General features: G+C 41.4%; 1 protein-coding gene and 2 long non-coding RNA genes across 5 annotated transcripts in view; 1 reads left to right on the top strand and 2 right to left on the bottom strand.

The window, feature by feature from the left end:
* The first annotated feature begins 4,706 nt into the window (after window positions 1-4,706).
* On the top strand, window positions 4,707-19,426 carry LOC306799144. 3 transcript variants are annotated; one of them, XR_013773537.1, is made up of 4 exons: window positions 4,707-4,793; window positions 5,953-6,049; window positions 6,201-7,165; window positions 19,320-19,417. It is a non-coding gene; the product is annotated as an uncharacterized lncRNA (long non-coding RNA). The 3 variants fall into 3 exon arrangements; XR_013773536.1 differs by lacking the exon at window positions 6,201-7,165 and having other exon boundaries at window positions 19,320-19,426; XR_013773538.1 differs by lacking the exons at window positions 6,201-7,165; window positions 19,320-19,417 and adding an exon at window positions 7,722-8,904.
* Window positions 5,136-25,438, bottom strand: part of LOC306799146 — a 177,905-nt gene continuing 157,602 nt past the window's right edge. Inside the window, exon 2 of the long non-coding RNA XR_013773541.1 lies at window positions 5,136-5,232. This is a non-coding gene — a long non-coding RNA (uncharacterized lncRNA). The remainder of the gene's footprint in view (window positions 5,233-25,438) is intronic.
* The window catches only part of TMEM67 (transmembrane protein 67), a 32,016-nt gene continuing 24,191 nt past the window's right edge, over window positions 17,614-25,438 (bottom strand). The window contains exons 23-28 of the mRNA XM_079299746.1: window positions 24,377-24,493; window positions 23,122-23,238; window positions 22,935-23,039; window positions 22,481-22,583; window positions 21,326-21,468; window positions 17,614-20,879 (exon numbers count right to left, since the gene is read on the bottom strand). Coding sequence (XP_079155872.1) covers window positions 20,799-20,879; window positions 21,326-21,468; window positions 22,481-22,583; window positions 22,935-23,039; window positions 23,122-23,238; window positions 24,377-24,493 — 666 coding nt within the window. The 3' untranslated portion in view covers window positions 17,614-20,798. The remainder of the gene's footprint in view (window positions 20,880-21,325; window positions 21,469-22,480; window positions 22,584-22,934; window positions 23,040-23,121; window positions 23,239-24,376; window positions 24,494-25,438) is intronic.

The following is a 25,438-nucleotide window of genomic DNA, read 5'->3' as shown; positions in this document are numbered from 1 at the left end:
CCTCACCTCAGCTGATCTGCAGCCAGACAGTAAGAGGGCTTATCTGGAAAAGAGGCAGTGTGGAATGAAGGTGACAATTATACCAGCCTTTTCCAGTTGAAAGCTTTAGCTATTAGGCTGTTACATGGTAAGATAGGAACAAGCAGAAGGAGCAACACTGTGTCTTAAAAGTGGATCTGGAGCTTTGTTTATGGTATTCAGGAACTGAAGGCAGCCAACTCCCTCCCTCTGAGAGATCCTGGCCATCTCAGCAGAGCAAAGCTGTGCTCCTGTGCCAGTATTTTAATCAAAAGAGAAGGCCTGACTGTGATCATTTCCAGCAGGCCTGCTTTAGGGGTGCCTTTCTTCTCCTGGGGAATTTTTTATAAGGTCATTTAGAGATCCCCCATTCTAATTTTGCCCTACATTGGCACTGGAGTGCTTTCCTTGAATCTGGATTCCAGCCCAGGGCTGGAATTGGCTTGCCAGTCTGAATAACCTGCATATTCAGTTGCACAGCTCAACGATGTCCCTGTGGCAGAGGCCAGGGAGGTGGTGCAAGATCACATGTTCCCCCACAGATGGGCTGTGCCTCCGAGGAACCTCCATAAAGATCTAGGAGCCCAGGGAGGACATAGAGTAAGCACAAGAAGACTGCTACCCTACTGCTTCTCAGGAGCTCAGGACACGTTTCCTGCAAACCTTTTGGGCTTGCTAGCAGTCCAGGCACCTTATTCCTTCTCCATTATCATTTTACTCAGTGTGTTTCAAATGCCCTGGAGCAAGTCCAGATTGCAAGCTAAGTGTTTTAGAGTAATATTTTAAGAAGAAGGATTATTTATTCTATTAGTATTGACTTTAAACACTGGGGCTAAACACCATGCACATCAGGCTGTTTCTTTGAAACTTCTTTGAACTTTGGATGCATGAGCCTGAAGCCTTGTGTAACTGCAGAGGTTTGTTCAATTTGTCTGGATGTTATATAAGCTGTCTTTTATTTTCCTTTTGCTTGTGATCATGTTATGTAGGCTGCCTTCTTAAATTTCAGGAACCCTAAGGCAGCCTGAGTCATGTGTATGAGGCTCTTTTTTGCACTGTTGTGTAAGGTAGTGAATTGCAAAGGTCATGGGAATGAGTTATTTAAAACTGAAACATGCTGGGTTCTATCCAGCTCAGAATAGATGAGCTCAGAAAGGCGTTTGCGTTTTGAATTACAGTTTGGGTTATCAAGGACTGATTCACCTAACTCACTATTTCAGTTTCCTAAGCAAACTGCTGTAGCACACAATATTTTTGTTTCTTTTAAATGTGTTGCTGATGTAATCTTGCATTCCCATGACATAACGAATAAAATATTTACTTCCAATACTAGAAAACAAATGCATTCACAAGTATTATCATCATAAGCACAGTCTTCATGCTCATTCATTTTTGGTGCTCACAGCAATTAATCTCCCTTACCATTTGATCCCAATGGGAGACGTAAGATTCATGGTCAAAGTGCACAGAGGGCTTTGATCTACCCAGTGATGTGAGTTGTGATGTGTCACTGTACCCTTGTATAAATTGGCTCAGTCATACCAATGCCATGCAGGTTAAAAGTACAAGATCAGATAACCCTGGAGTCTCTAAGGCAGATCACTATTTTTCTGTTCACTCTAGCTACTGTCTGGCTGAAGCCATCCAACTGTACCATCATGATCTTTCTTGCTTCTTAAGCCCCTGGCTTGGACCAATGTCCTGGTGGATGAGATGTGCACAAATTCCCCCAGCCTCTGCTCATGGATCTGGATTATAATAATAAATTCAGATTTATGTCAGGGGCTTGATTTCCATGGTGGAGAATATCCTGTCTGTGGAATCAATGTCCCCTCTGAGACCCTCCAAGTCACCACCCATAAAAAAAGTGTATCCAGCCATACTTTAAAGTGAAAGTGCTCTGAACTCTCCCAGAAGTACTTCTAAACTTGGATCATTTCACAGAGCAGTTCAGGGCACAGCTCCACCAACTGCTCAGCACACAGAGCAGGGCAGGCAGCAGTCTGGCAGCAGGGAAGGGCATTGCAGCAGGCCAGGGGAGCAGGAGGGAATACAAAACCACATCCTGGGAGTGATTTTTTGTTCTCTCCATTAGCCTGTGGAGCTATCCCAGCATCATTGTGGCCATTTGCAAAATTACTGTGTGCAATTCTAATTTACTTCCCTTCACATGTAGCAAAATGTAATCAAATTGTGATCACATCAACTCTTGTTGAAAATAGTAAGAAAAAGCTATGTGATGAGAAAAAAATACATTAAATTAGTTTGGCATGAGGAAGCAGTTAAGTGACTGATTACTGAAACCCAAACCAGTACTATCCACCTACCCAAATATTGCACCAATATCACAAAATTAAGTAACAGCATGTCCCCAGACAGGCTTGCAATGCAGTGTACTGGTAAATTATACAGACAGAAAGTTGTTAAGCCAAAAATTGTGGAGTCATACATATGCAGGTGAGAGAGGTGGAAAAAAGACTATTAAAAAAAAAAGGCTAGAAATGCAAAGGGCACAGTAAACTGAGTTCAGGGACATGGCACTGAAAGGAAGGAAAACACTGGGGCAAAGGACTTCCTGGAAAGGGCTTGAATGTAAACACAGGTGGGCTCTTGCTGTTCACCTGCTTTTTGCTGTGTTCAGAAAAACAGTAACTTTTTATACAGGAACTGTACATGTGAGTCTCTTGCATTGTATCCAGTATCATGACTCAAGGTGATTGCTGGGATTAAACAGGACCAGCTAAAAGAAGAGCTGGAATAAGGGAGGACAGGGTCTATGAAGCATAATGGATTAAAGATGTTAGCAAAAAAAAAAAAAAAAAAATCCCAATTATTTTCCTGTATTCAAGTCATTCTGGTTTGTATTTGCCTGTATCACTGGGTAAGATATATGAGTCAGAGGGTGGGGGTTTTTTCTTGCACGTTAATAATGGACACCTTGCCCCAAGTCAAAAAGCAGTGCCTTAGGTTAATCCAGGAAAAACATCTTGAATCTGCCATCATAAGAAGACTGGCAACAAGCGCACTTTCCCCAGAAAAGAGCTATAAAACCAAGCAAGAGAAATCTGCACACAGAAAATCCGTTCACTTCTCTAACACTGCTCTTATCCTCTTGGACTATCTTAGGTCGAGCAGCTGGAAGACAGCATGTTCTGTAGGCAGACAGCTCCTGGCAGGCAGTCAGTACAGCTGCTAACACCACATTCTGTGCCAAACATGAGTCTGTAATTTCTCTCCAATGCTCAGCTTTTTGAGGATAGCATTTAGTCATTTCCTAGGAAGACAAAGGGTGCCCATCAGAGCTAATGATACTTTACTTGCTCATGTGTTGCCATGTGGGAGGTGGCTATAAAACACACTTGGAAAATGAGCACAACTGATTCAAAATTACAGCAACGGCATTGATGCAGGAATTTGCTGCTAGGCAGTTCTCAGAATCCCTGCACCCTTTGTCAGACAAGGAGGCATTTTCTTCTGACTTACTTTTCTCAGCCATCTGAATAGGAGAGCAAATTTGCCTCAGGAGAAATAAGAAGTGTGTTAGTTTTCATTAACTTTTAATTTGAAGTCTGTGTAACTGAATGAAGCCACAGTAGTAATCTGGAAAAGGTATCTGAAAGCCCTGTTGAATCAGAGATAATTCCTCCCTTCTCTCTGAAAAGTACATATTTAAAAGGTGCTTTGTTCGGAGGCACAGTATCCCTGCCAGTACTTGCAAAGAACTCAAACAGTGGGAGCAACTCTAGAAAGTCATTTCAGGCTGCTGCAGCATTCCCCAGGCTGTAGTAAAGGTCAACGTGTGTGTGTCCTTCAGCCATGTGCAGTTTTGATTAGCCAATCTGCATCGTTGACAACTCTGAACTGTTTCCAGACAGCAAAAATCAGAGCTCCCATTTGCACAAGAAGTGCACTCCCTGTGTCCAGCTTGTGCTCAAAGGCATGGGACTTGCTGCACAGTGTTCAGCCTGTAGCACACACTGCAGCAAGGCTCACACCCAAACATTCCAGTCATGTCAGTAAAGAAAAGTTCAAAAATGTTGTTTTGCTGCCAGGTCTTTCTTAAAAAAAAAAAAAAGTTTCAAAGAAAACTTAAGGGAAAAGGGACTATAGCATAACTGAGTCTCTTCCCACACTGTACCATTTTCCATGGTCATTCCTTAAGGCCATCTTTACAGCACTCACAGTCAGACCATCATGTTTGCATGATTTCTTGCCTGCAGCAATCATGATTCTGCCAAGTGCCTTGGCTTGCCACCTTTACTTTTTGTTTTGCTACTGTGGCCAAGCCTGTTTGGTCTTGTTACCAAGGCCAAATCACCAGATGTAGTGTGATATTGGGAAGCCAGATATCTCTGACCCGGTTGGGATTCAGTGATGAGTCCTGCCAGAAATGTGCCCATCCCTGGGAACTAGAAATGCCTTCTTTGTTGTGTTCAAGCACCACTAACCAGACTTTTGTGGCTATGGATTAGCTTAAGTGCTTGTCAAACACATGTATGGTGCAGTTGCTCCACATGATGCATTGGTATAGTGAATGTTGAAATAAATACAGCATCCAGAGCATTTCTGACTTCTCTTGGACATAAATAAGTAGCAAGCAAAAACTTGTCAACTGGCTGTCTCACACCAAACACTTCTATTAAGAAAGGTTTGGTTTTGATGTTTGAAAATTATCATTTTTTATTGTTTTGCTTTCTGTACCTGAAGAATAGAGAAAAATGCTGTATGAAGCAGAGATGAACAACAGGCTTGTACCACATACCAGGGAGCAGCTGGTGAGTGAAGCACTCCCTGGCAGCCCAGAACATCAGGGGAGCTGGATGCAGAGATGAAATGTGCTTATTGATCCATTTCTTCTGTTTTGTTTTGTTTTCTGTTAATACCAGACTACTCCTTTAGTTGAACGTACGTATGGGGAACACTCAGAACTGTGACAATGCAGCAAGCTGAGGCTGCTGACGCCAATGAAGGTGGGAGGGGAAAACACATATAAGTGAGAGAAGAATTTGGCCCAGTGCCCCCTTTTCACTTTTTACAACCCAGGAAAAGCAAAATACTGTTGCTGACAGTATCAGCTTTCAACAGTAATTGCACAGGAACAGGACATTGTATTAGAATTTATGTTAATACTTAGTTTTCAATTTTTTTTTTTTTTTTTTTTTTTTTTTTTTTTTTTTTTTTTTTTTTTTTTTTTTTTTTTTTTTTTTGCTGTCTCTTGAAATGTGTCTCCCTTAATGCTTGGCTACTCTGAAAAGCCAAGTCCCTGTAGTCAACATGAGCAGGCAATGCAGAGATAATGTCAAATGATTTCTTGAAATACGAATTTCTGATAAAGCTTTATTTTTGTAGAAGTTCATGTCTTGGTAACGTTTGTAATGGTGAGGTAGTGATTTATTCAAGCTTGCTAAGTGCACTATTCATCTACAGTCTCAGTCAAATACTGTGAATGAAGATTGCCATAGTTACAGCTGAGTTCAGAAATTAGCACTATGGTATTGTAATTCTGATTTCTTACCTTGCTTCTCTTGGTCTGGTACAGTGGGAGAAACATTTATATTTCTGAAATTAACTGTGATGTGAAAGATCTTGCACATTCATTTAAAAATGCTTGAGAAAACGTTAGGTGAGGGACATTTTCCATTGTCTTGTTTTCCCCAAAATCAGTGAGTGACATGGTAATTCCTGCACCCAGTCTGCATGCCTTCTGCGCATATCTTCAGCTGAGTCCTTGAAATTCAGTTTGGCATTTTAATTCATTGCAAAAATATACACCACCAAGTAAACAGGTACACTGAAAGCTTCCCTTTATATAAGGTGTATTGCATGTAAAGACCTACATTATGTTGACATTTATTTTGACAGAAAAACAGAGGTCCCAGTGGGAATGACTGCAGCCGGCAAGTTTTAACACTGACTTCTCTGTGGTTTGGATAGGTCTCAGGATGGTGTCTGGTAAGCAGGAATCGTCAAGGACTTTAAGGAATATCCTCTGAAAAGCAAATGCCTTCTCCCCTAGCTGAGCAACAACAAGGTATATCTTACTGTCAGAACAACTTGTCTCCATGAGCTGCTTTCCAGCACATCAAAACCGACACATGAATAGTTGGCAATGATTCAGGGGTTTTGTCAGGCTCCTGAGTCAATACAAAGCTGGCTGGGAGCTGGTTCGTACCGCCCTGCAGGTGAGGACTCGGCACCTCTGGGTGTGCCCGACGCGTCCCCTGCTCACGGCCCCGGGCAGGGCAGGGCTCAGCGATACAGCAGCGACAGCATCCTCACCGCACTCCTGCATTGCTCACCTGCCGCCCAGCCCCTTCCTTGTGCCGCCTGCCATGCTTCACAGACCCTTTGCCAGCGCAACACAACTTCCAAAGCTGGAAATAGATTACTGGTTTCCCCCCTGTATTGTATACTGCTGGTTCAGTGAATTGAATCTGCCCATTGAGGAGGCAGGGGGTGGCTGGGCTGGGGTGAGGGGACCTGGGGAGAAGGAAAGGGGAGCAAGGAAAGCAGGTCTGCTTGTCCTCTTGGCTCTTTTCCATCATCCAGCTGTGCCTTTTGAGTTTAAATGTATGTGTTACCATAGGATTTGCTAAACAATCAGCATCTCTTCTTTAATACAGTAGTGAGAATAAATATGCTTTATTCTCGTGAGATGGTGTGTGGGAGGGAACACTCACAGCACAAGATGGCATAGGGCCAGCCTTTGTCCTGTGAATATTTTACTGTAGTTTTATTCCCAGACAGGATTATGTACGTATGTGCCTTACAGTAGGGATCTCCTGGTCATTTGGGACAAACCACCACAAATGGACATGAACAGAGCTTTGTTTTGAATATTCAAAATACTGGTAGAACTTTTAGGAAAACCAGCATTCACCATGCTTTGATATTGTAATCAAGCTGTCTGAGGTTACATGCCCAGCTTATCTGCATAGTGGACATAATGAAATATGCATTTCATACCCACGGTGAAATAAATCTTCAGCTTGCTTGCTGCCTGTGGTTGTGATGCCACATGCTTGGCTGAGCGTTGCTCCTGATGGATCACTGTGCAAGGATGCCTTACACTGGGGGCTGAGTTCCTTGGTGAGTCACTGCAGGAGAACGCACGGTGGAAAAAGCTCATTTCCCCACTTACTCAGAGGTAAAATATTTTTGGATCCATGCCTGGTTTGTGCTAGAAATATTAAGGATGTTTTTGTTTTTCTGATAAAATTCCATTAAGGGAGCGAGTGATGATTGTTCCAGGTAGCACTGAATTCTCTAAAACTGTAGCTGAGTTTTGCTTTCCAAATCAGTTATGTGGCTGTGTCTGAAACATGTTTTCAAATAGTATGGTTGGCTTCTGGGCTGAACACACAGGACTGCATTTACTCTTTCATCTTTGTTTTATCTTTAGTTCCCAATGGCAAACTGGCATTGAGCCCTCATCTGAAACATGGACCATAGCAAATCTATAATTTTTCAAGCTTTGTTGCAGTAATTAGAATATGAAAAATCATGTGATTTCTTTTTTTCTTAAAGCTCTGTTAAAATTATCCAAGTTCTTCAAAATCTTGAGTAGAATTAAAGCTATGTGTGTAATCAAAATAAAAGCACTGAAAGGAGTGTCCAAATTTTCCTGTGATGGAAATCTGAGGCCCAGAGTGAAGTACTGCTGGAGATGGGGGTCAGTCAGTAAAGGCATGTTCTGTGCACAGGTGTCTGTGCAAGAGGTTGATCAGTACTTAAGACAATTGGATGTGAGTGACTGAGTACAGAGCTTGCTCTGCCAGCAGCAAACACAACCAAAGAGAAACTGATGAAGAACTGAGCAGTCTTGTGTCTCTGAGTTCAGTAAACCTGTGCCATCAGGAAAAGGACAGGCCAGTCCCCAAATCACAGTATTTGTCTCTCCATTTATCGAATCCTAACCTCTTCTTAACATTTTATTTTTTGCATCTGTTCTGTTTCTGAAAGGGGTGGCCACCTGGTTACAGAGGGCTGCATTGTCATTTGAGCTGCCTATGATTCTGATGTTTTTTGACCAAAAAAAGCACCATGCTGAGCACGGTGATGATTCCTGCTTGTTTCTGCTGAAGATACAATATTACAACCTTGAGGTAGGTGCTTTTAATGCACCAGGTTATCTGGTAATCAAGTAATTGTAAGAAAAATAGGGTGATGCATGAGGCCATGATTTATTTGACATCAGAAGTCATCTCATAATCTCTGCTGTAGGCACAAAGCCTCGGTGGTGACAATGGGGAAATCTTTTCTCTCCCCATCCTCTTTCCTCATGTGCTTTTCTCTTGTTCCCTGTGTCACTTGCTGCTTTTACTTCCCTCATGGAAAAGAAATGGGATGTATTTAGTGCCTTTCCTCCAAACCTTGTGGAACTATAGGACACCTTCTCTGCTCTCAGCCTGGGTGACAGCCTTTGCAGCTAGTGCTTCTTTATGCTCACCAGCATCATGTAAGGCTGAACCAGAGCTCTGGAGGAATGTGTGGATATCTAATATGGCTGATAATGAGAAGTCCAAGCTGGACCTTATAACTGAGCCACAGTTAAAAGCCACAGGTAAAAGTCCAGAAACAGCAATGGAAGCACTTTAAGTTGTGAGGGAAGTTTCAAGTGTGTGCCTTGTTTCTTTGGGTTCTGGGAAGTGTGTCTGTAATAGCTAGGCACCTGCATGTTTACAAAATGCCCTGAATGTCACCTTTAGTGTGAGCCCTGGGGAACAAATTTTCTCTGAGCTGAGGGTTGGAAAGACATCCAAACAGCTCTGCACAGGTAAGACAATGAGGGCTGTGGATTTGTCTCCTTGCATGAAAAGCCTTTGGACTGCACAGAGTAGCCTTTGCTCCCTCCAGCAGCATTAAAATCACCCACCCAATTGGACATTCAGTATATACCCTGGGTGGTATAGAAGAAGAGACTATCATAGCCAGAGCAGTGCATCCCTTATTTGCCCTATCTCTGGATCTCATACAGGCAATTTCACTCTGGCATACATAAAGGAAGCAACAGCTGTTATTAGAACACTTTGGAAATCATTGGCAAATAGCTCTTATAAACATCAAACACAGGAGAGATAAGCACTTGGATAAAACAACAAATTATGTGCCCTCAATACCATGAAGGCAACACTGAAGGAAATGTATTTTCCCATAAGAAATATATAGGAAAACCTGCAGAGGCTGCAAGAGGTGAGAGGAAATGATGGAGAGTTGGAAAGCACAAGCATTCTTCTTTCTGAGGGGTGGGAGGACAGGTGGTGAGTCTGTTCCTCACAGACAACAAAGGAGATGTTCGATTTAAAAATGAAGTTTTGATAGTATGAAACCTGAATGGAGATCCTGGGGTTTAAATTGGTTTAGGGTTTGGTGTTCCTATAAACTTCCTTTAGTCCAGGAATTTCATTCTGTGTTATCCAAGTCTTTGTCAATGTGTCCAGGCTCCTTGTTCCCTGGGCATTGGCATCTTTATGTCCTTGGTGTGATAGGATATCATGGGATATCTTCCAGGATGCCAGGCTCTGTCCTGTTCTGCAGGGACCTATAAGCCCTATTTGTGCTAGGCCTTTCCAGGCTTCTCATCCCCGGAAAATAAAAAGTCTGAAATATTGGTAGCCCCATGGAGGTTGTGAATCCTTGGCAACTGTGCAGCTCAAGGAACCAGTGAGGAAAATTCCTACCATCTGTAGGACAGCAATTATTGCCTGGTGGAGCTGCAGTGGGAGCCAGGCCAGCAAACTGAGCCCCCATATCCAGTGAGTGCTTCCCTGCTCGGTCTGCACATGGCCAGGGTCCTCAGGCTGCCTTCCCACCAGGCCAGCAGCAGAGAGGAGCAGCCTTCCAGGCAGCCAGGTGTCACAGCCCCTGCAGTCAGTGGCTGGAAGGGCCTGGCCCTCCCCTCCTGTCGCTGTTGACGCTCTGTCTCTCCAGAGCAGTTTCTAATTTGTTTATTGATGTTGACAAAAGCCCATTTTTACTTCTGTCAGCAGAGGTGATGTGGCTGTAAATGAACAGGCTGCTCTGCCTCCCTCATTATCAGCAAAACTGCCAACTAAGCACTAACTTCTGGACCCTCTGTGCCTGATACACGAAGCAGAGCAGCAAAACAAGTGGCCTATTTACATTTCACTATGCTGGGGGTGAGAAAAAATGTGGCTTTAACCCCTGAATTGACTGAGGAATTCACTGACAGGGAATGTGCATGTATGTAGGTGTCTACATGGCCCCATGGTTTCATGGAAGTGTATTTCTGATCATAATTGATCTAAAATAACTGGGGCTTTGGTAAGGTCTAGCTATTTTGCCTCAATTCATACTTTCTGAATAAAACGCATAAGATATAGATGGGGATGACAACAAGCTGATAATCCCAAAGTGATTTGCATGCTGTTCCATATAACAATATATAACATATACATAAAAGAACATTAACTCAGATTATTGTAGGCACATAGACATTACAAAATGACCATTAACTTGAAATAATTACAGGGAGATTGGCTTTAATTAAGACTATACTTTCACGTTTATGCCTTTCCCTCACTGAGATCCTATTCCTATGTTTTTTTGAAGTACCTTTAATATACATTTTGTGCTTTTGTTGGGCACTTAAATAACTTGACTGGAGTTCAGTGAGGAGATGGTCACAAGCAGAAATGGAAGGCTGTTCCTTTGGCTTTGGTCCCTCGGCAGGCAGCAGAAGGAGAGTCTGACACACAGCCAATGAATGGGGTGGTCGGGGGAGGTCACACTTCTGTTCACTTCGAAGAAGCCTCAGCACTGAAACCCTGCTGGCAGTGCTGAGATCACTGTTGGAAAGGCAGTATTTAGGCTACAACTACTCCTAGTACAGGAGCAGGCTGCACAGAGCAGGCTTGGGCCAGAGATCTCCAAGTGCACGGCAGATATTTGATGGCAAATGACACAACATTTTGCAAAGTATTTGGGAGCATCCAAATGTTGGGCATCCCAACTCTCCGCTGCAGTTGCAGCACAGAAATTTCCACATCAAATCTTTCAGCATTCAACCCACGCATGTCTTGAAAACTACAGCTAATTTAATCAAAAGGCATTTCTCCTATGTTTCCAGATGTTTTTACCTTCTTTGGCTCAGTCCTCTCTATCCCAGGAAACAAAATAATGTCCTATGTTGGATGCAGAATTTGACCAAGTGTGTCCAAGAAAATGCTTGGCTTTGCCTGGCCTGGCCTGTGTCAGCAATGGAGTGTAACTGGACAGGATGGTGGTGGCCAGAGTACCCATTCCCAGTGGCCAGCCCTGGCCCCGTGAGCAGACTGCAAGGCAGTGGGACTGCCAGCCGTGGGACACAAGGGCAGGGAGACGCTTGGAGTCTTGCATAAGGTGAGCAAGTGCCCTTAGAATGAAAGAGTAGACTTGTGTGTTTATAAGGGAAGAAGAGTTTGGGGCGACAGCCAAGCAACCCCCAGCAAGTGTCCAAGAGCAGTGTGACAGCAGCTCCCTGTCCCTCGGGCGCCGGGCCAGCTGTCAGAGCGCCTGCGGCTCCCCGTTCTGCAGCTGCGGAGTTTCCTGCAGAGCAGGGCCCGGCCTGGCAGCAGAGCTGGTGCTGCGCAATCCTTTGATCCTACAAAAAGCGCCGCTTCCCTGTCGAAAGGGCCCTTTGGGAGGCGGCTGGGTGGCGCAGGGGCGTGCGAGCCGTGCTGCGGCTGCGCTGGGAGCGGCAGCTGGAGGGAGGAAGGGATGCCGGAAAACACCCTTCCTGCTCCAGCCTCCCCGGCTCGCACTTGCGGGCCTTTTGTCCCACAGCTTCACAGCTCCCAGAGATGCCCCTGCATGCTTCGCCCTCTTCAGCTCTCTGCCGCCTTTTGGAGCGCAGCCCCCTGACCCAGGAGGCAGCCCAACCCCAGCACGGCTCCAGCACTGGCACAGCCTTCCAAAATCACTGCTTTGAAGCTGTATCTCATTTAAACCTGCATGCTCAGGTACAGGCAAAAGGGGAATTACCAAGTATTTAATTCACGCTTTTCCAAAGCCCTCCTTTTTTTCCTATAATGGACCAGTGTAGCCTTCCTGTGGAATTAATGAGCACGATGGCTGCCTGAGGAGTGCCAAACCCTGCCATTGCCAGGAAGAACCTTCACTGAAAAGCCCCCTTTTCTCCCCAGGTTGTGAAAGGAATTCAAACTTTTCCAACAGGTTACCATTAAGACATTATTCTTTAATCAATACTGCTCTGGGACTGAGCAAACAAGAGGAAGGTTGTTTGAAACATTTCTATTCCAGGTTTGGCTTAAGTACAACCTCTTTATGTGTGTGTAAACCCAGAGGAAAACTGTGTTTAATAGTGTAGTTTGTTGGGAGCGTGAACACCTTCCCTTGCTCAGAAATTAACCCTAAAAATAATTACCTTGGGAGCAAGCTGTGCAAGAGACTGTGCTACTACACAGCAAGGCCACCAGTGGGGTTTCAGCATGTGCTTGGTGGGTTTCTTTGAGAAAAACATTTCCAGCCAAAGCAAATGGGTTGATTTCACCTTTCCTTTAGCTAAATCACTCCTTGGCAACAAAGGAGACACAGACCTGCAGCATCCCCAGATTTTGGACAGGGATATGAGCTTTGGAGCGTTTTATCATTGCTTACATCCCTCCTTTAAACTCTTAAGCAATAACTTGGGGCCAGGAAGGTTACTGGTCCCTACTGACTCTTGTGTTAATGGTTACAAACACCTGGGAGCCAGGTACCTTTTACCTCCCTGCTGGGAGCCATTGGTTCTGTTTGCAGAGGTGGTTTGCAGGAAGAAAGTGCACTCTGGGGTTACTCAGACCCACTGCTGGGAGGCCTAAAAGACGTTGCTCTCTGCTCCCCACCTTTCTGATGGCTCCAATCCTCCCACAATGTTTACATACATACAGGCATACAGCCTTCTGTACCATGGATCTCCTGTGCCTTTGTCATATGGAAAAGCTGGAAGATGGCAACCTCCTGGACTGTGGGCACTTTTCTCAAGAAATGCTCTTCTCATGTATTTGCTGCGACAGGGGAATCTGGTAATTCTTAGCTAAGGTCTGAATACAAAACCTGTGAGAAGGTGTCATCATTGGGTGGTTGTCTCTGCTGCATCTGCTCAGGTCCCTCACTGTAGTCCCAGCTTTCCCTGTTGGTTGTGCAGATTGCTGGCAGCAAGGGATGGGGTGGTACCTTGTGTTCAGCATTCACATTTACTACATGCTCTCCTTGCAGCAAAGGGGCTGCAGAGAAGGAACACACAAGGATGGGCTGCCTTGTATTTCCTGTGCAATGCCAAAAACCAGCTGAAAGACCTTGTGATCCTGGGCTGATGCTGTGCTTTGCTTTGGTATCTCTGGGCAAAATTGAGGCCTGCTGCCCCAGGCCCATCTTCCCAGGCCTGGCTCCTCCCCACCTGGTGGCACCAGCATCTTCCTGGCCCTGCAGGACAGCAAACCCTGCCAGGGTTCCTTGCTAACCAACAACCCTCTGAGCCACTTGCCCAGCTAGATCCCTTTCATGCCACTGCATAGATAATATCAGGGGCTGAGGCTTGTTCCCAGTTGAGAGCTGGGCTCTAGAGGTGTTTATTTCCAACTCAAGCATCTGCAGAGCCGGCTCATGCTCCTTGCTGATGTCTGTTACACCATCCTTGAGCCAAGAGACTGACAAGGGGTATGAAGAGCAGCCAGGATTTTACTCTCCTGCATATACACAAAAGCAGAGAATGTGAAAACATCCACTTCCTGTAATTATACACTGTGGTTTCCAGTGCAGCTTTTATAACTATGGATGGCATGGCAATCACTGGTGGCAGGTGAAGCTTTCCGAATTCTCTAACTTTTGCCCTTACCTACTGCATCCATTTCAAGCTTTCCCAGGTAAAGACGGAAGTCATTTCCCCAGAGCAGATAAACTCCTTTCTGTTCTCCCATCTAGATACATTTAAATGTCTGCTACTTAATTGAATCTTAAAGGATCCCAGCCCTTCCCTGGCAATGGTTGCTGCAAAGGCAGCATTTCCCTTGATGACAAGGGATGGGGAATCACTGTGACTGTGCAGAGGAGCCAAGAGTCCTGAGAGGCCACCAAGGGAGGTTCCATTACTTCATGGTTTCTTTTGGCTTCATGTCTGCTGAGAATGGGCAATGCATATTATTATTTCAAAGAAGTGTGTCATTAAAGCATTTATCTGCATTTATTCAGACTGTTAGAAATAAACCTCTGGAGAGCAATGCATGCTCTAGACAGCTAAAGAGATTGAGGAAATTTTGGTTTGCTCACAATATTTGGGGTGAGAAAGCAAAACTTCCTCACTGATAGCAGCCAACTTTTCCTTACAACCTGTATAACAGGGGTATCACAGCTGCACATCTGCAGCTGCAAACCAGACAGCATCACTGTAGGATCCTGCTCTTCCTGTTGATAGACCAGATGGTCCTGATCCACAGGTCTCAGACCCAGCACTTTCCCATCACCATGCTCACAAATCCTGAGCCTCATCACAAGCATCTGCAGCCCTTCAAATGAATTAAATTGTGTTGCCTTCCAAACCAATTATGGTGCTGGGGTTTCTGCAAATGCAAAGACAGGATGTCACCTAACAGAAATAATATGCGGTAAGAGCAGTGTTAGCCACCAGTGAGCTGCAGCTTCCTCTGCAAACCAGGCAGCTACACTCTCTCTGCACTGAGCTTTTGGGTGCCCCATGTCACAACATTCACTGCATTGTAATCTCCACAGAAAGCAACCTGCATGTCCTGTCATGTGCCTGACCATGCAGTAATATTTTCCAGTGTTTGTAGAGAGAATAACTTGCATTGCAAGGTACAGGAGAGTAATTTTGGTCTTTTCAACAGTGAAGCTCAGCTCTTAATACCCACACACAAGAAAAAAAGAAAATGTTGCAAATAGAAAATGCAGCCTTTTCCTTCCCTGTCTCAAACTGTCTAAAAAACAGAAACTGGTTTATGACTGTGTGCTTTTAGGAGAAACAAACACCTGAGGGGTCCTTCTCCTGGTGTCATTCTTCTTTGACCAGGATAGTGCAATAAATACCGAGCTTTCAGCACGGTTGTTATTAAACATAAAGATTTCAGCTTAACTCCTGCAATCCCCTTGACAATATTTCTGGGGCTTGGCTCTCTGCAGGCCCAGGTGAGTCTGAAAAGGAAGAGGTGAGAAGGGTTGGTGCAGGTGGGGCAGCAGCCTGGGGATGTGTGCCAAAGTCAGTGGCCAGATCCATCCTCCAAGAGGCTGCGGAGGGGGCTGCTGCCCCAGCAGCTCCATTGAGTGTGTAGAGGATTCAGATGGAACTGAAAGTGCAAAATTTATTCATCCCAGGTTGGCTGCCAGTGGCAGGGTCCGGATATGAAGGGGAATCAGGCTTTGAGAGGTACTGAGCTGTTTGCTTGGGAGATCACTTGGTGCAACTCTTCTTGTCCCAGAGATCAGGCAAAGCCAAAAGCATCTCTATTCAGCATTTGCAGGAAGAACTGAAGATTTACTTCTTATATGATTTGAAGGGGATTATTTTCCTGCAGCTGTAAACCAGGGTGGGAAGATTATGGTGACCATGGGGCTACAGTTAACTTTATCCATTCCTGTTTCCTCCATACTGCATGAGCCTTTCTGCTACCCTGACACACAGAACTGTAAAATGGAAATTTGATAATTCCGTAATAAAATGAACTTATGTATAAAACTCAACCACTGAAATAAACTGCCTAGATCTGTCTCTTAATTGCTGCAGGATTTCTAGGAATATCTGCTTTAGTGCTACGGCAAATACATTTCCTTCTCTCTGCTCAGACTCAGCCTCTGGTTTGATGCTATGAACACCACAGGTTGTGAGGAGATTGATAGATGTGGGTTTTGCTTTCACAGTAACAAAGAAACAATTCTGAACATTCAAAGGGAAATTCTCTGTGTCAGCTAATGCAGTTCTGCCTCCTGGCCTCCACAGGGCTATTCCTCAGATAAGCTTTGAACATCGAATACTTCCTCATTAACCCCAAGGGTTGCCTCTCCTTTCCCCAGCTCCCAGGCTTGGAGCTACTCCTGCTGTGACTCAAGTCACAGGGGAAAACTAAAGGGGTGACAAGTCACAAATAGCATCAGTAGGCTGGTAAAGCAGACTGGAACAGAAAGGAATACAGCTGGTCAGGCCTCTGGACCATGACAACTTGCTGAAGCTCTACCAGGGTAAAATGTTACTCAGTTTGCAGAGAGCCAAATGCATTTCCCACAGAGGTTCCTGGGCATTGTCCCACAGGCTCCAGGATACCCAGCCCAACCTGTGGATCCAGGTCCTCCCCACCCTTGTGCCCATGGAGGCTGGCACAGCTTGGCCATCCTGCCTGCAGGACATCATCCACAGCCCTGCTTCCTTTGGCAGCCAAAGGTGGGCCAGCAAGGACTGTGAATTTCTCACAGGGGTCATCTGTCTGCTGTGCCAGGGTAAAAGGCTGTGAAAGAAGGAAGGTGGTGTTCTGGGATGGAGATGGTATGTGGACAATAGAGGCAAAGCTGGAGGGTAGCCAGTGCTCAAAGAGCATGGTTTTTTTGACGTGTCTTGATTTCATTCCTTCATTTAGACATACACGGAAGTTGGGATTTCACGCTTTTAAACTGACTTTCAAGGCTGTGTTTGGATTTTCATTCTTGTCACCAAAGAACCTGTGCTGCAACCCTGAGGCACACCTGGGCGCACAGTGCTGCTCACTCAGCAGCATTCTCCTGCTGGGGTCACATCTTCCCATTTGCCAAGGGAAGTGGAGAAAGGCAGCAGCTGCCCCAGCAGAGCCTGGGTGCCCGACCTGCAGGAAGGGAAGGCAGGATCTGCATCTCAGCTGAGTGATGGGGTGATGGAGGAGGTTGTGTCAGTCACTGCCTGAAGGCAGTGGCTTGGGGCACAGGAGAGTTGAATGGTGCTTTTAATCATGAAAAGGTACAGGAGAAATGGGCATGATACTGGGTAGAGAAAAAGCATTAGGGGAAAGTAAGTAGTGTTGAGGGAGACCAGTTTTGAGAGGTTTGGTAGTTACCTCCTCCCACCATCCATTTACGTGTGATTTTCTTAGGAGTGTGTCACAATGTCACTGTCCCCTTCACTCCACTGCTCAAACACTCCTGCTGAAAACAGGAAAAGCAAACCAAAACCCCTTGAGCTGGGCTTGGCTGGCATCACTGTGCTGTAGCAGCTGAAGGGAGGGTGGAAGCTGAGCACACTGCCAGCTCCACTTCTCACCTCTGGTAGGGTTTACCTCAGTCACACACCTGCCACTACCATTCAAATCAATGTCATAGTAAAGGGCAAGTCCTCACCAGTAAATGAAACCTGTACATTTTAACATATTTTTGAAGTTACTGTACCTTGTCTGTGCATACAAATTTTAATTATTTGTAGAAATAATTTGTTTGGTATTTAACTTGGCAAAAAACAATGATCTCATCCCATTAGTTTTGGCAATCCAAAACCATTCCATACCTTCCATTGTTGCATGGGCTGCAAAACCCCTTTCTCACAGTGGTTCTGACAGAGCTTCTCTGGGCTGTGGAGCCAGCAGCAGACTCTGACTTTGCTCTCATGTGCATGGAAGAAGAAACATGTTGTAGGTTTGGATCAACTCAATTAACGAGTGGGAAAAAACCCATTTCAAACCTTTGACATTTTTTTATTGCTTGGAGAAACAGACAGGAGAGACTGAAATGTCATGTGGGCAAACAGAACATTTAGAAACCTAAAAGACACTCATCACATGAACAACACATTATAGATGCATATTGATTAAAAAAAAAAAAAACAAAACATTAAGCTGGTAATACAATCACAAGGGATATTTCTTGAACAAATATCAAACTTGATATTTCCTGAACAAATATCAAAGAACAGGGGAACAAAGCTCAGTCAACCCATTCCAAGTTCATTGGACAGCAAGAGTGAAGAAAAGCTTCTACGAATTCCTAGAGCTTTTGACTCCTGTAATTATTTACTAAATCATGGAGAGTGCCTATGTTAGCTATATTAACATTTTAAACAAATGATCTGGAAAAAGAAAGCAAAACAGAATAGTATGTACACTGAAGAGAAAGAGAGGGCCAAGTGACTGAACTGTTTCGACAGGATGTTTTTAGATTAATTTATAATTTATCTGTTAAGAAGAGTTGCTTTTAGCAATAGTTCTTCCAAAATGCAAGGCCATTACAGCTTTCACGTGCCCTACTGTGCAGCAGCTAATTAAAGGAATATCTAAAGCAAACTCAAAGCAGGAGTTTTGCATGGAGAGGTGTACCTGGTTAGCACAAGCATTGACAACAGGGTAGAGTGAGAGCCCACACATACTGAAATGTCTCCATGTCTGCCAGCACTGAACTGATAAAAACTGAACTAATTAAAACCACACATCTACAGATGGCACAACCACATCTTCATTCTGCTTTCAAACATTCTCTGATTTATCCAAGTCTAGTCAGTTTAGGTACTCTGACGGGAGTTGGTCATAAATCTGACCAGTCTGGAGAAGGTATTGTCGAGGTGTGGTTCTGTTCCCTGGAAAAACTTAATGATCATGAACACCTCACCAGAATTCAGAGAGAATAGGTGTGCCTGTGACCACTGACAGTAATGTGCAGTTCTATTGGTCTAAAGACCAGTATTAGGGCACTTCACCAGGTCACCCTCGCTCATTAATGGACCACAGCAACTCCCTACACCCCTTTAGTCACATCTGTTAGCTGGAGTAAATATGGACACATGACAAAGATTTTACTTCCTCTCATACACTGACTTTGCAGTAGAACTGCAAAGTAAGGACTGTAAGGACCTAAGTTTAGTTAAGCTATGCTAAGATATTCACCAAATAAATACATGGACTCCAGGTGAAGCTAACTTTGCCTTGTGAATGTCCTACTGCAGAATATTTTTCAGATGGCTCCTTAGCTTAATTTACAGTTTTGGCTCTCAGTAGATCACTGACAAGAAACCTCACAACTAATGAGGTCATACAGTCAGGGTTCTCAGTGCAAATACGGTTTTTGGCTGTTTGAACAGATCCAGAACCTAATGGACACTTTAGTTACTACACTCATCATAAATGCAACAACGTTAATTTTACTTATCCTCAACAATGCACTCCACTAGAAATTTTGTATGCCCACCTTTTCTGAGGCATAGTGTGCACCAACAAACTAAGAATTGTGTCCATAAGCAGACAGAAGCAAGGAAAGCATGAAATGGCAATGCCCATGCTAAACTGCACATTAATAAATGGATGTCCCACTGCATATTAACTTTTCAGTTCTCTCTCTGTTCACAGCCTGATTGGCAGAAACATTCTATCACTCAATACAACTGTACTGGACTAGCAAGTGGCACAGGCTTTGCAACACCAAAAGCAAATGCAGTGGAGCAATAGCGACTGAGATTTATGTCTGTGCTACTCTCAGTTTACTATGATATGACATGGTACCAACATGAGAGCATGTTCCTCTTTATGAAGCCAAAAACCTTCTGAAATTCAATGCTGCTTCAACTCAGATAAGCATGTCTGCACTGAAAATCTACTAAATTCAACTGATCATGTTCTCAGTCTCTGTTTCAGAATAAATATGATGATGTTGACTGATATTTTCCTGGTATTTTTGCTCATGTAAGTCCCTTGTTGAATCACCTAAAGACAAGTAACAGCCAACACTATTCATGTTTAACCATTTACTGACAAAACATTAAGTACAAAAAGGTAGGGAGACTTTTCAGTGATAAAAATGGGAGGTAGACACCTCAGTTTAAGGTGATTTGAAGGCCATTCACAATCTCCCTTGGCACTTGAGTAATTATTAACTCTTCTAAATTCCAAAAATATGATGATGGTAAAATGATTATGGTCTCTGTTATATCTAAAGATAATACAATCAGAAAATTAAGAGACCATGAGCACCTGTAAAAACAATTCTAAAAAGGTTTAAAAAAATTGCTTCCATTTCACTTTTGTGGTAAAAGTGAATGGAATAATTACTGTTGTTTCCCTGAACATCCTGCATCACAAAACAGAAGATCAAGAACAAATCCCAAATGCTGATGACCATCTCCTTTGCTCTATCATAGCCTCTTTCTCTACATCACTGTAACATCACTGTACCTCAGTGAAAATACATCTTTGGGATGTCATGTGTAGGCCACACACAAGAAAAACAATGATAAACTCCAAGAGAAGAGACAGAATTATACAATACTATGCGACACAAGACAGAAACGTTAAAATTTCAAGTGAGAGTCACTGCAAATAAGTGTTCTTTAAAAATTCCTCCTGAAATACTAACTTAATTCAAAATAAACCCTGTACTGTGTAAAATTTGACACATATTTGCTGAACATTACACCTCAAAACAACTTAAAAAAAAAAGATTTGAAGTATTTTCTGAGAATTTCAGAGTTGGCAACCTCTCCTGTCAATCAGATGTTCAAATTGTTGCCTCAAAGTCTGTGGTCCACATCAAAAGCCATAAGATAATTTTATCTTATTCTACTAATAACAACAGTAAGTTTACTTCTGTCTTATTTGCATGTACCTTTCTTTTGAAAGGTCTATGGCTTAGTGTTTACAAATTTAAAAAAAACAAACTATAAATACATAAAAATAAAGCTTAATACCAATCAATAAAAAATATTACAAGCTTCAAACCCATTCCATAGTTAATGCTGAAAAATGCACTACAATTAACCTGCAGGTCAGAGATGCTTTGATCATGTTCATATTTTCCATGATTAAATCCGTAACAGTTTTTCATCTTCTCAATTAAATGAGAAATCTTTGATCCACCAAGGTTTTGGATGCCAAATTCTTCTGCCCAAGTGTATTACGAATAAACCTAAATATCTAAGAACATTTTAGAAAACAAACATGTATTAATGAAGAAATACTTATACTAGTATGTTTCAGTATCTAACATAAAATAGCAACTTTAGATAATATTTAGATTATAAATAAGATGAATTAGGTGCTTAATTTCCTTTAGCATTTTTAAAACATTTCCCACTACCTTTCTACTCTAAATTATGATAGAATATGTGAGATTAATTTTAACAGACATTAATGTTTTCCACTGAAAATTATATGTAAACTTGTCATTCAGGATCATCATGTGAACAAAATCAATTTCTCACAAGTCTATTTTTCAAAATAATTAAAAATGCTATTTTATAAGGTCTCAGTATAATCTTAATCTTCTCTAACTGCACATTGCTAACTCACTGGATTTATTATCTAGTTAAGTATTTAAACTGCCATTAAAAATATTACTTTGTTCTTAAATTGAAATTTACCTCTTGTTGCAAGTATGTTAGAATAGCTGCTAAAACAAAACTTTGGGAAGCTAAATCCACAACTGAGAAAAACAGGATATCAAAGATGAGCAGTGTTGTTTCATTGCCATAATAGAGAACATCACTGAAAGACTGTCCTTCATCTATGGAAAGAAAACATTTAAAAAAAAAAATCTGTGAGTTGCAAGTTTGTGGAGTTCACCAGTCCATGCTGAGGAAGCTGATAAGAAAAAGGAAAATCAGAGATAGAGCAATTTATGACATTCTATGGCACAGAGACAGTTCTGCCATTCTACTGAAAAGTAATACAAACTTTTAATTTATAAAATGGCATCATATTGATGAACATAATAGGTAAAACCCATGTATCACATAGAACTCTATTTACTCCTGAAATCTCAATCAGATTATTTTTAAAAGTTATTTTAAACAAAGAAGCAGATGTAACTTCCTTGTCACTGAAATTTTTAGTAATTATTAGCTCTGTCCCCAACTCAACAAAATCATAAAAACATATTCTTAGTGCCTCATTTAGGAGGAGGTTCAGAGCTTAGCATTCTTGTTTAATGGTTCCCCAGAAAATGGGTCTTTTAAGGTTAAAGTACCTTTTTCATAGCCAAAGTACTCTGGACCATTTATCTACCTCTATTTTATCAAAAAACACCACTTCTATAAGGGAAAAAAATATGTAAACAATTACAGGAAACATGTTCTTTTTCCTCTTCCTTTTTTTTTTTTGAAAAATGTCCAATACAAGTTTGATTGAAAATGGTGTATTTTCATGATAAACTGTGTATTTCAGTGCCATGAAATTCTGATTCATATCTAAACTTCTAGAAACCATAGCAGTCTAGACTATCAAACAATGTATTTCTATCAATGCTTATGATTATGAATTTCCTAAACATGAACATCTGTATACAAGTGCACATCTGTCACTTTCATCTGCCTTAAATAAAAAACATCACAGTCAAATGAAAATTTATAAACAGGATTTCTGTAACCTAAATAACTTCTCTTAAATGCCTTCCTCACAAGCAGTCTTTCAATGATACCTCCTGTTGCAAAGTCCATTTTAGATTGTAAAACCTGGGAAAGAAATCTACACAGAAACCAGGATACTTAAAATAGTACAAATACCACACATCTTTTTACCATTATAAAAAATACTTTTCTCTATTGGCTCCATGAACTCCATGCCAAGAAGTCGTTCAAGCAGCAACTTATCTTTAACAATATAATCCATTTCTTTATGAACCTGTAAGAAAAAGAAAAAAAACACTTCTTGTTTTATTATTTCAAACTTGCTACAAAGTGAAGTGCAGCTGCTTAGACCTTTGTGAATGAAACAAAACCCAAGACAAAAATGAATACATAATAAAAAAGGATTTGTCATTTTTAAGTGCAGTCTGCACTGATGGACAGCACTCCACTTGTTTGGTTTTTTTTTCTTTTAATGAAGCACTGTTCTGTATGCCATAAAATCTTTAACAACAAACCTTAAAGCACATGTGCTTGAATAGGAATTACAGTCCTTCAGATTTGCAAATTTTAGTCTGTACTTAGAATAAGTGCATTTTCCTTGATATAGTAATGTCAATATACATACATGATCAATAAAAGAACTGAGGAATTTGTTCATGGCATTGTAGGCCCTTGTGCTTTGTTCAAAAGTATTTGCAGATGAGTCCAAAAGCCTGGTAGGACCACGTTTCTGAAATACAACAAGACCAAGACTTTAACAGAAAAATTTCATATTTTAAATAACATTTAAAGAATACCAGTATCTCACTTACTCTTGTTAAGGTTTCATGAATCCAGTCATAGTGCAGTCGCATTTTTCTTGAAATGGAAATCTGAAATGTCTGGCCATCTGTGTTTGGTAACAAACCTCTCTGACTACACAGATTTTCCTACACAATTAAAGCAATTGTAAATTAACATTATTAATGTCATTCATAGACCCAAAAATAGCCAAAAGCTTTTCATTTCCTCTCTTTCATGTATAGATAATACTTATTATCTCTATATATTTGAAACCTCTGCACTCTTGTTCTACTGCAGCAAGATTTCCATATGGCATGAAATCCTGACCCCTGCTGTTGCAAAGTCATATTTTATTTATTCTGAAGAACTTTCTTTTAGGTCTATCATTTCTTCTATACTTGTCTTGCTTTTTTTGTTTCTTTTTTTTGGATTCCTGAGTTTTTCCCATGTGTTTTTCAGATCAAATTTAATACATCTCAGAAACACCAAGAAAATAAAAAAATTGACATCTTCATGGGGAAACCCCCTGTTTTCCCCAAAATTATATTAAAATAACCAATTAGGAAAAAAATTGTAGGAATACATAAGCCCAAAACATTATTAATAAGACTCCTCTGCATTTCAGTGTTTGAGATTTGATTTTCACATGGTTATGGTTTTTTCTATCCACTTAACATTGAAACAGCAATATCCTTATTTAAGGTTCTTGTCCCTAAAAAGATACAAGATGTCATGAAATTTAATGCAGCCTCTTGTATTGGACATTTTATATTTGCCTGATCTTGCAGCAAAGATATAATATATGACAAACTAGGAAAAATACTTATGCAAATTAATTTTTATAAAGAACGGATTGTATCACCATAGTAGAAGAGATGGAATAAAAGAATTGATTGGCAGATTACAAGTTTCTGTATTAGTGTTTCAGATCTGTCTCTTTATGAAACCTTTTTGGTATGCAGCTTTTTGAATGTGGCTCTGACCTTATAAAAAGCTTAAATATTGAAAAGAAGGCTCTTAAATACATGAAAAAAACTTTTTAGAGAAACAGGAAGTTTATATCCTTGAAATGTGAAGAAGTAACAAGACAAAAGAGTAAAGAAAAAGAAAGATGAAGAACTAGTTAAAAGAACTACTGAATCATATATTTACATACCAACACCTGCTATCTTTAAGTAACATGGTTCAATGTAGTGTACAACTGGAGATCCATAATGCAAAGGTGTGTGGTCTTTATATAAAATAAATAATTGAGCAGGAATAAACATGAATACTTTTACTTACTGCTTCTCTCTTCAGGTTCATATTCATTTCTTCCATATTGGTATCTGCATGTCCATGCACTGAGCGACCATGGATATAATGACCAAAGCAGTTGTGTGACAAGAGAAACACTGAAATCTGATTAAGAGATAGGGGAAGAGAGAACATTTTAATCACCAATTATAATTTTAGTTTTGATCTTCTGAATTAATAGCGAAGTTCACTCAAACCAGCCAGCCCTGCTACAAATACAAAGTAGGCAGGTACTGAAAAAAATATGGGAGAAAAATATTTAGCAACTTTTTCATTAATTAGTTACATCCTACATGTAACTACAAACACATGCCAGCTTCAAGTTTAGTTCATCAACTAAATCAGTTTATTAGTTTAGTTTATTAGTTTAGCAGCAAGGATCTGCTGCTGCTTAACTCCCTTGAGCCAAAAAGTTAAAACTATTAGATTTTCTTTTGATTCAAAGATTATTTCTGTGCTACATAACACATATGCATGATTCCAGCTGAACTCCTAAGAGACTGTATTTAACAGAACTTCATTCACTATGATACAATGCTTATATATCACATAAACTCCAAAACTAATTCTTTTCCACAACCCAGGTATTACATGGGTGTTTCACAGAAGAAGAATAACCATGGCTGGAAAGATTGATAAAAGAGATAAATTGGTATTTTTAAAAGTTCTGGACAAATAAGGTAATCCAATCTGTTCTGACTGCTCTCTTCTTTGGTTAAGGAATTCCTGCAGTGAAAAGCTTCAAAACTCATATGTAAAGAAGAGGAAGTTCAGATGTGAGTAAGAGAAAATGCATGCAAAAGGTGGTAACTGTTAAGAGGGACAAAATTATGTTCAGCAGCTGAGGCACAAGCACAAGACAAGAGCAGAAACTGGACATGAATGTATTAAATAAAACCAAGACAACTTGCAACTCAGAAGGACTAAAACACAAACCAGTATATAGAATGGCAGTAAATGGTTCTACACCTAATTTCTGTTATAACTTGTTATTTTTTAATTCTGTATCAGCACGTGTAATTAATTTAAACTAAAAAAAAAAAAAAAAAA

This window comes from Erithacus rubecula, assembly GCF_903797595.1.
Source record: "Erithacus rubecula genome assembly, chromosome: 3".
Classification (NCBI taxonomy): Eukaryota; Metazoa; Chordata; class Aves; order Passeriformes; family Muscicapidae; genus Erithacus; species Erithacus rubecula.
This window is presented reverse-complemented; position numbering and strand designations above follow the sequence as displayed.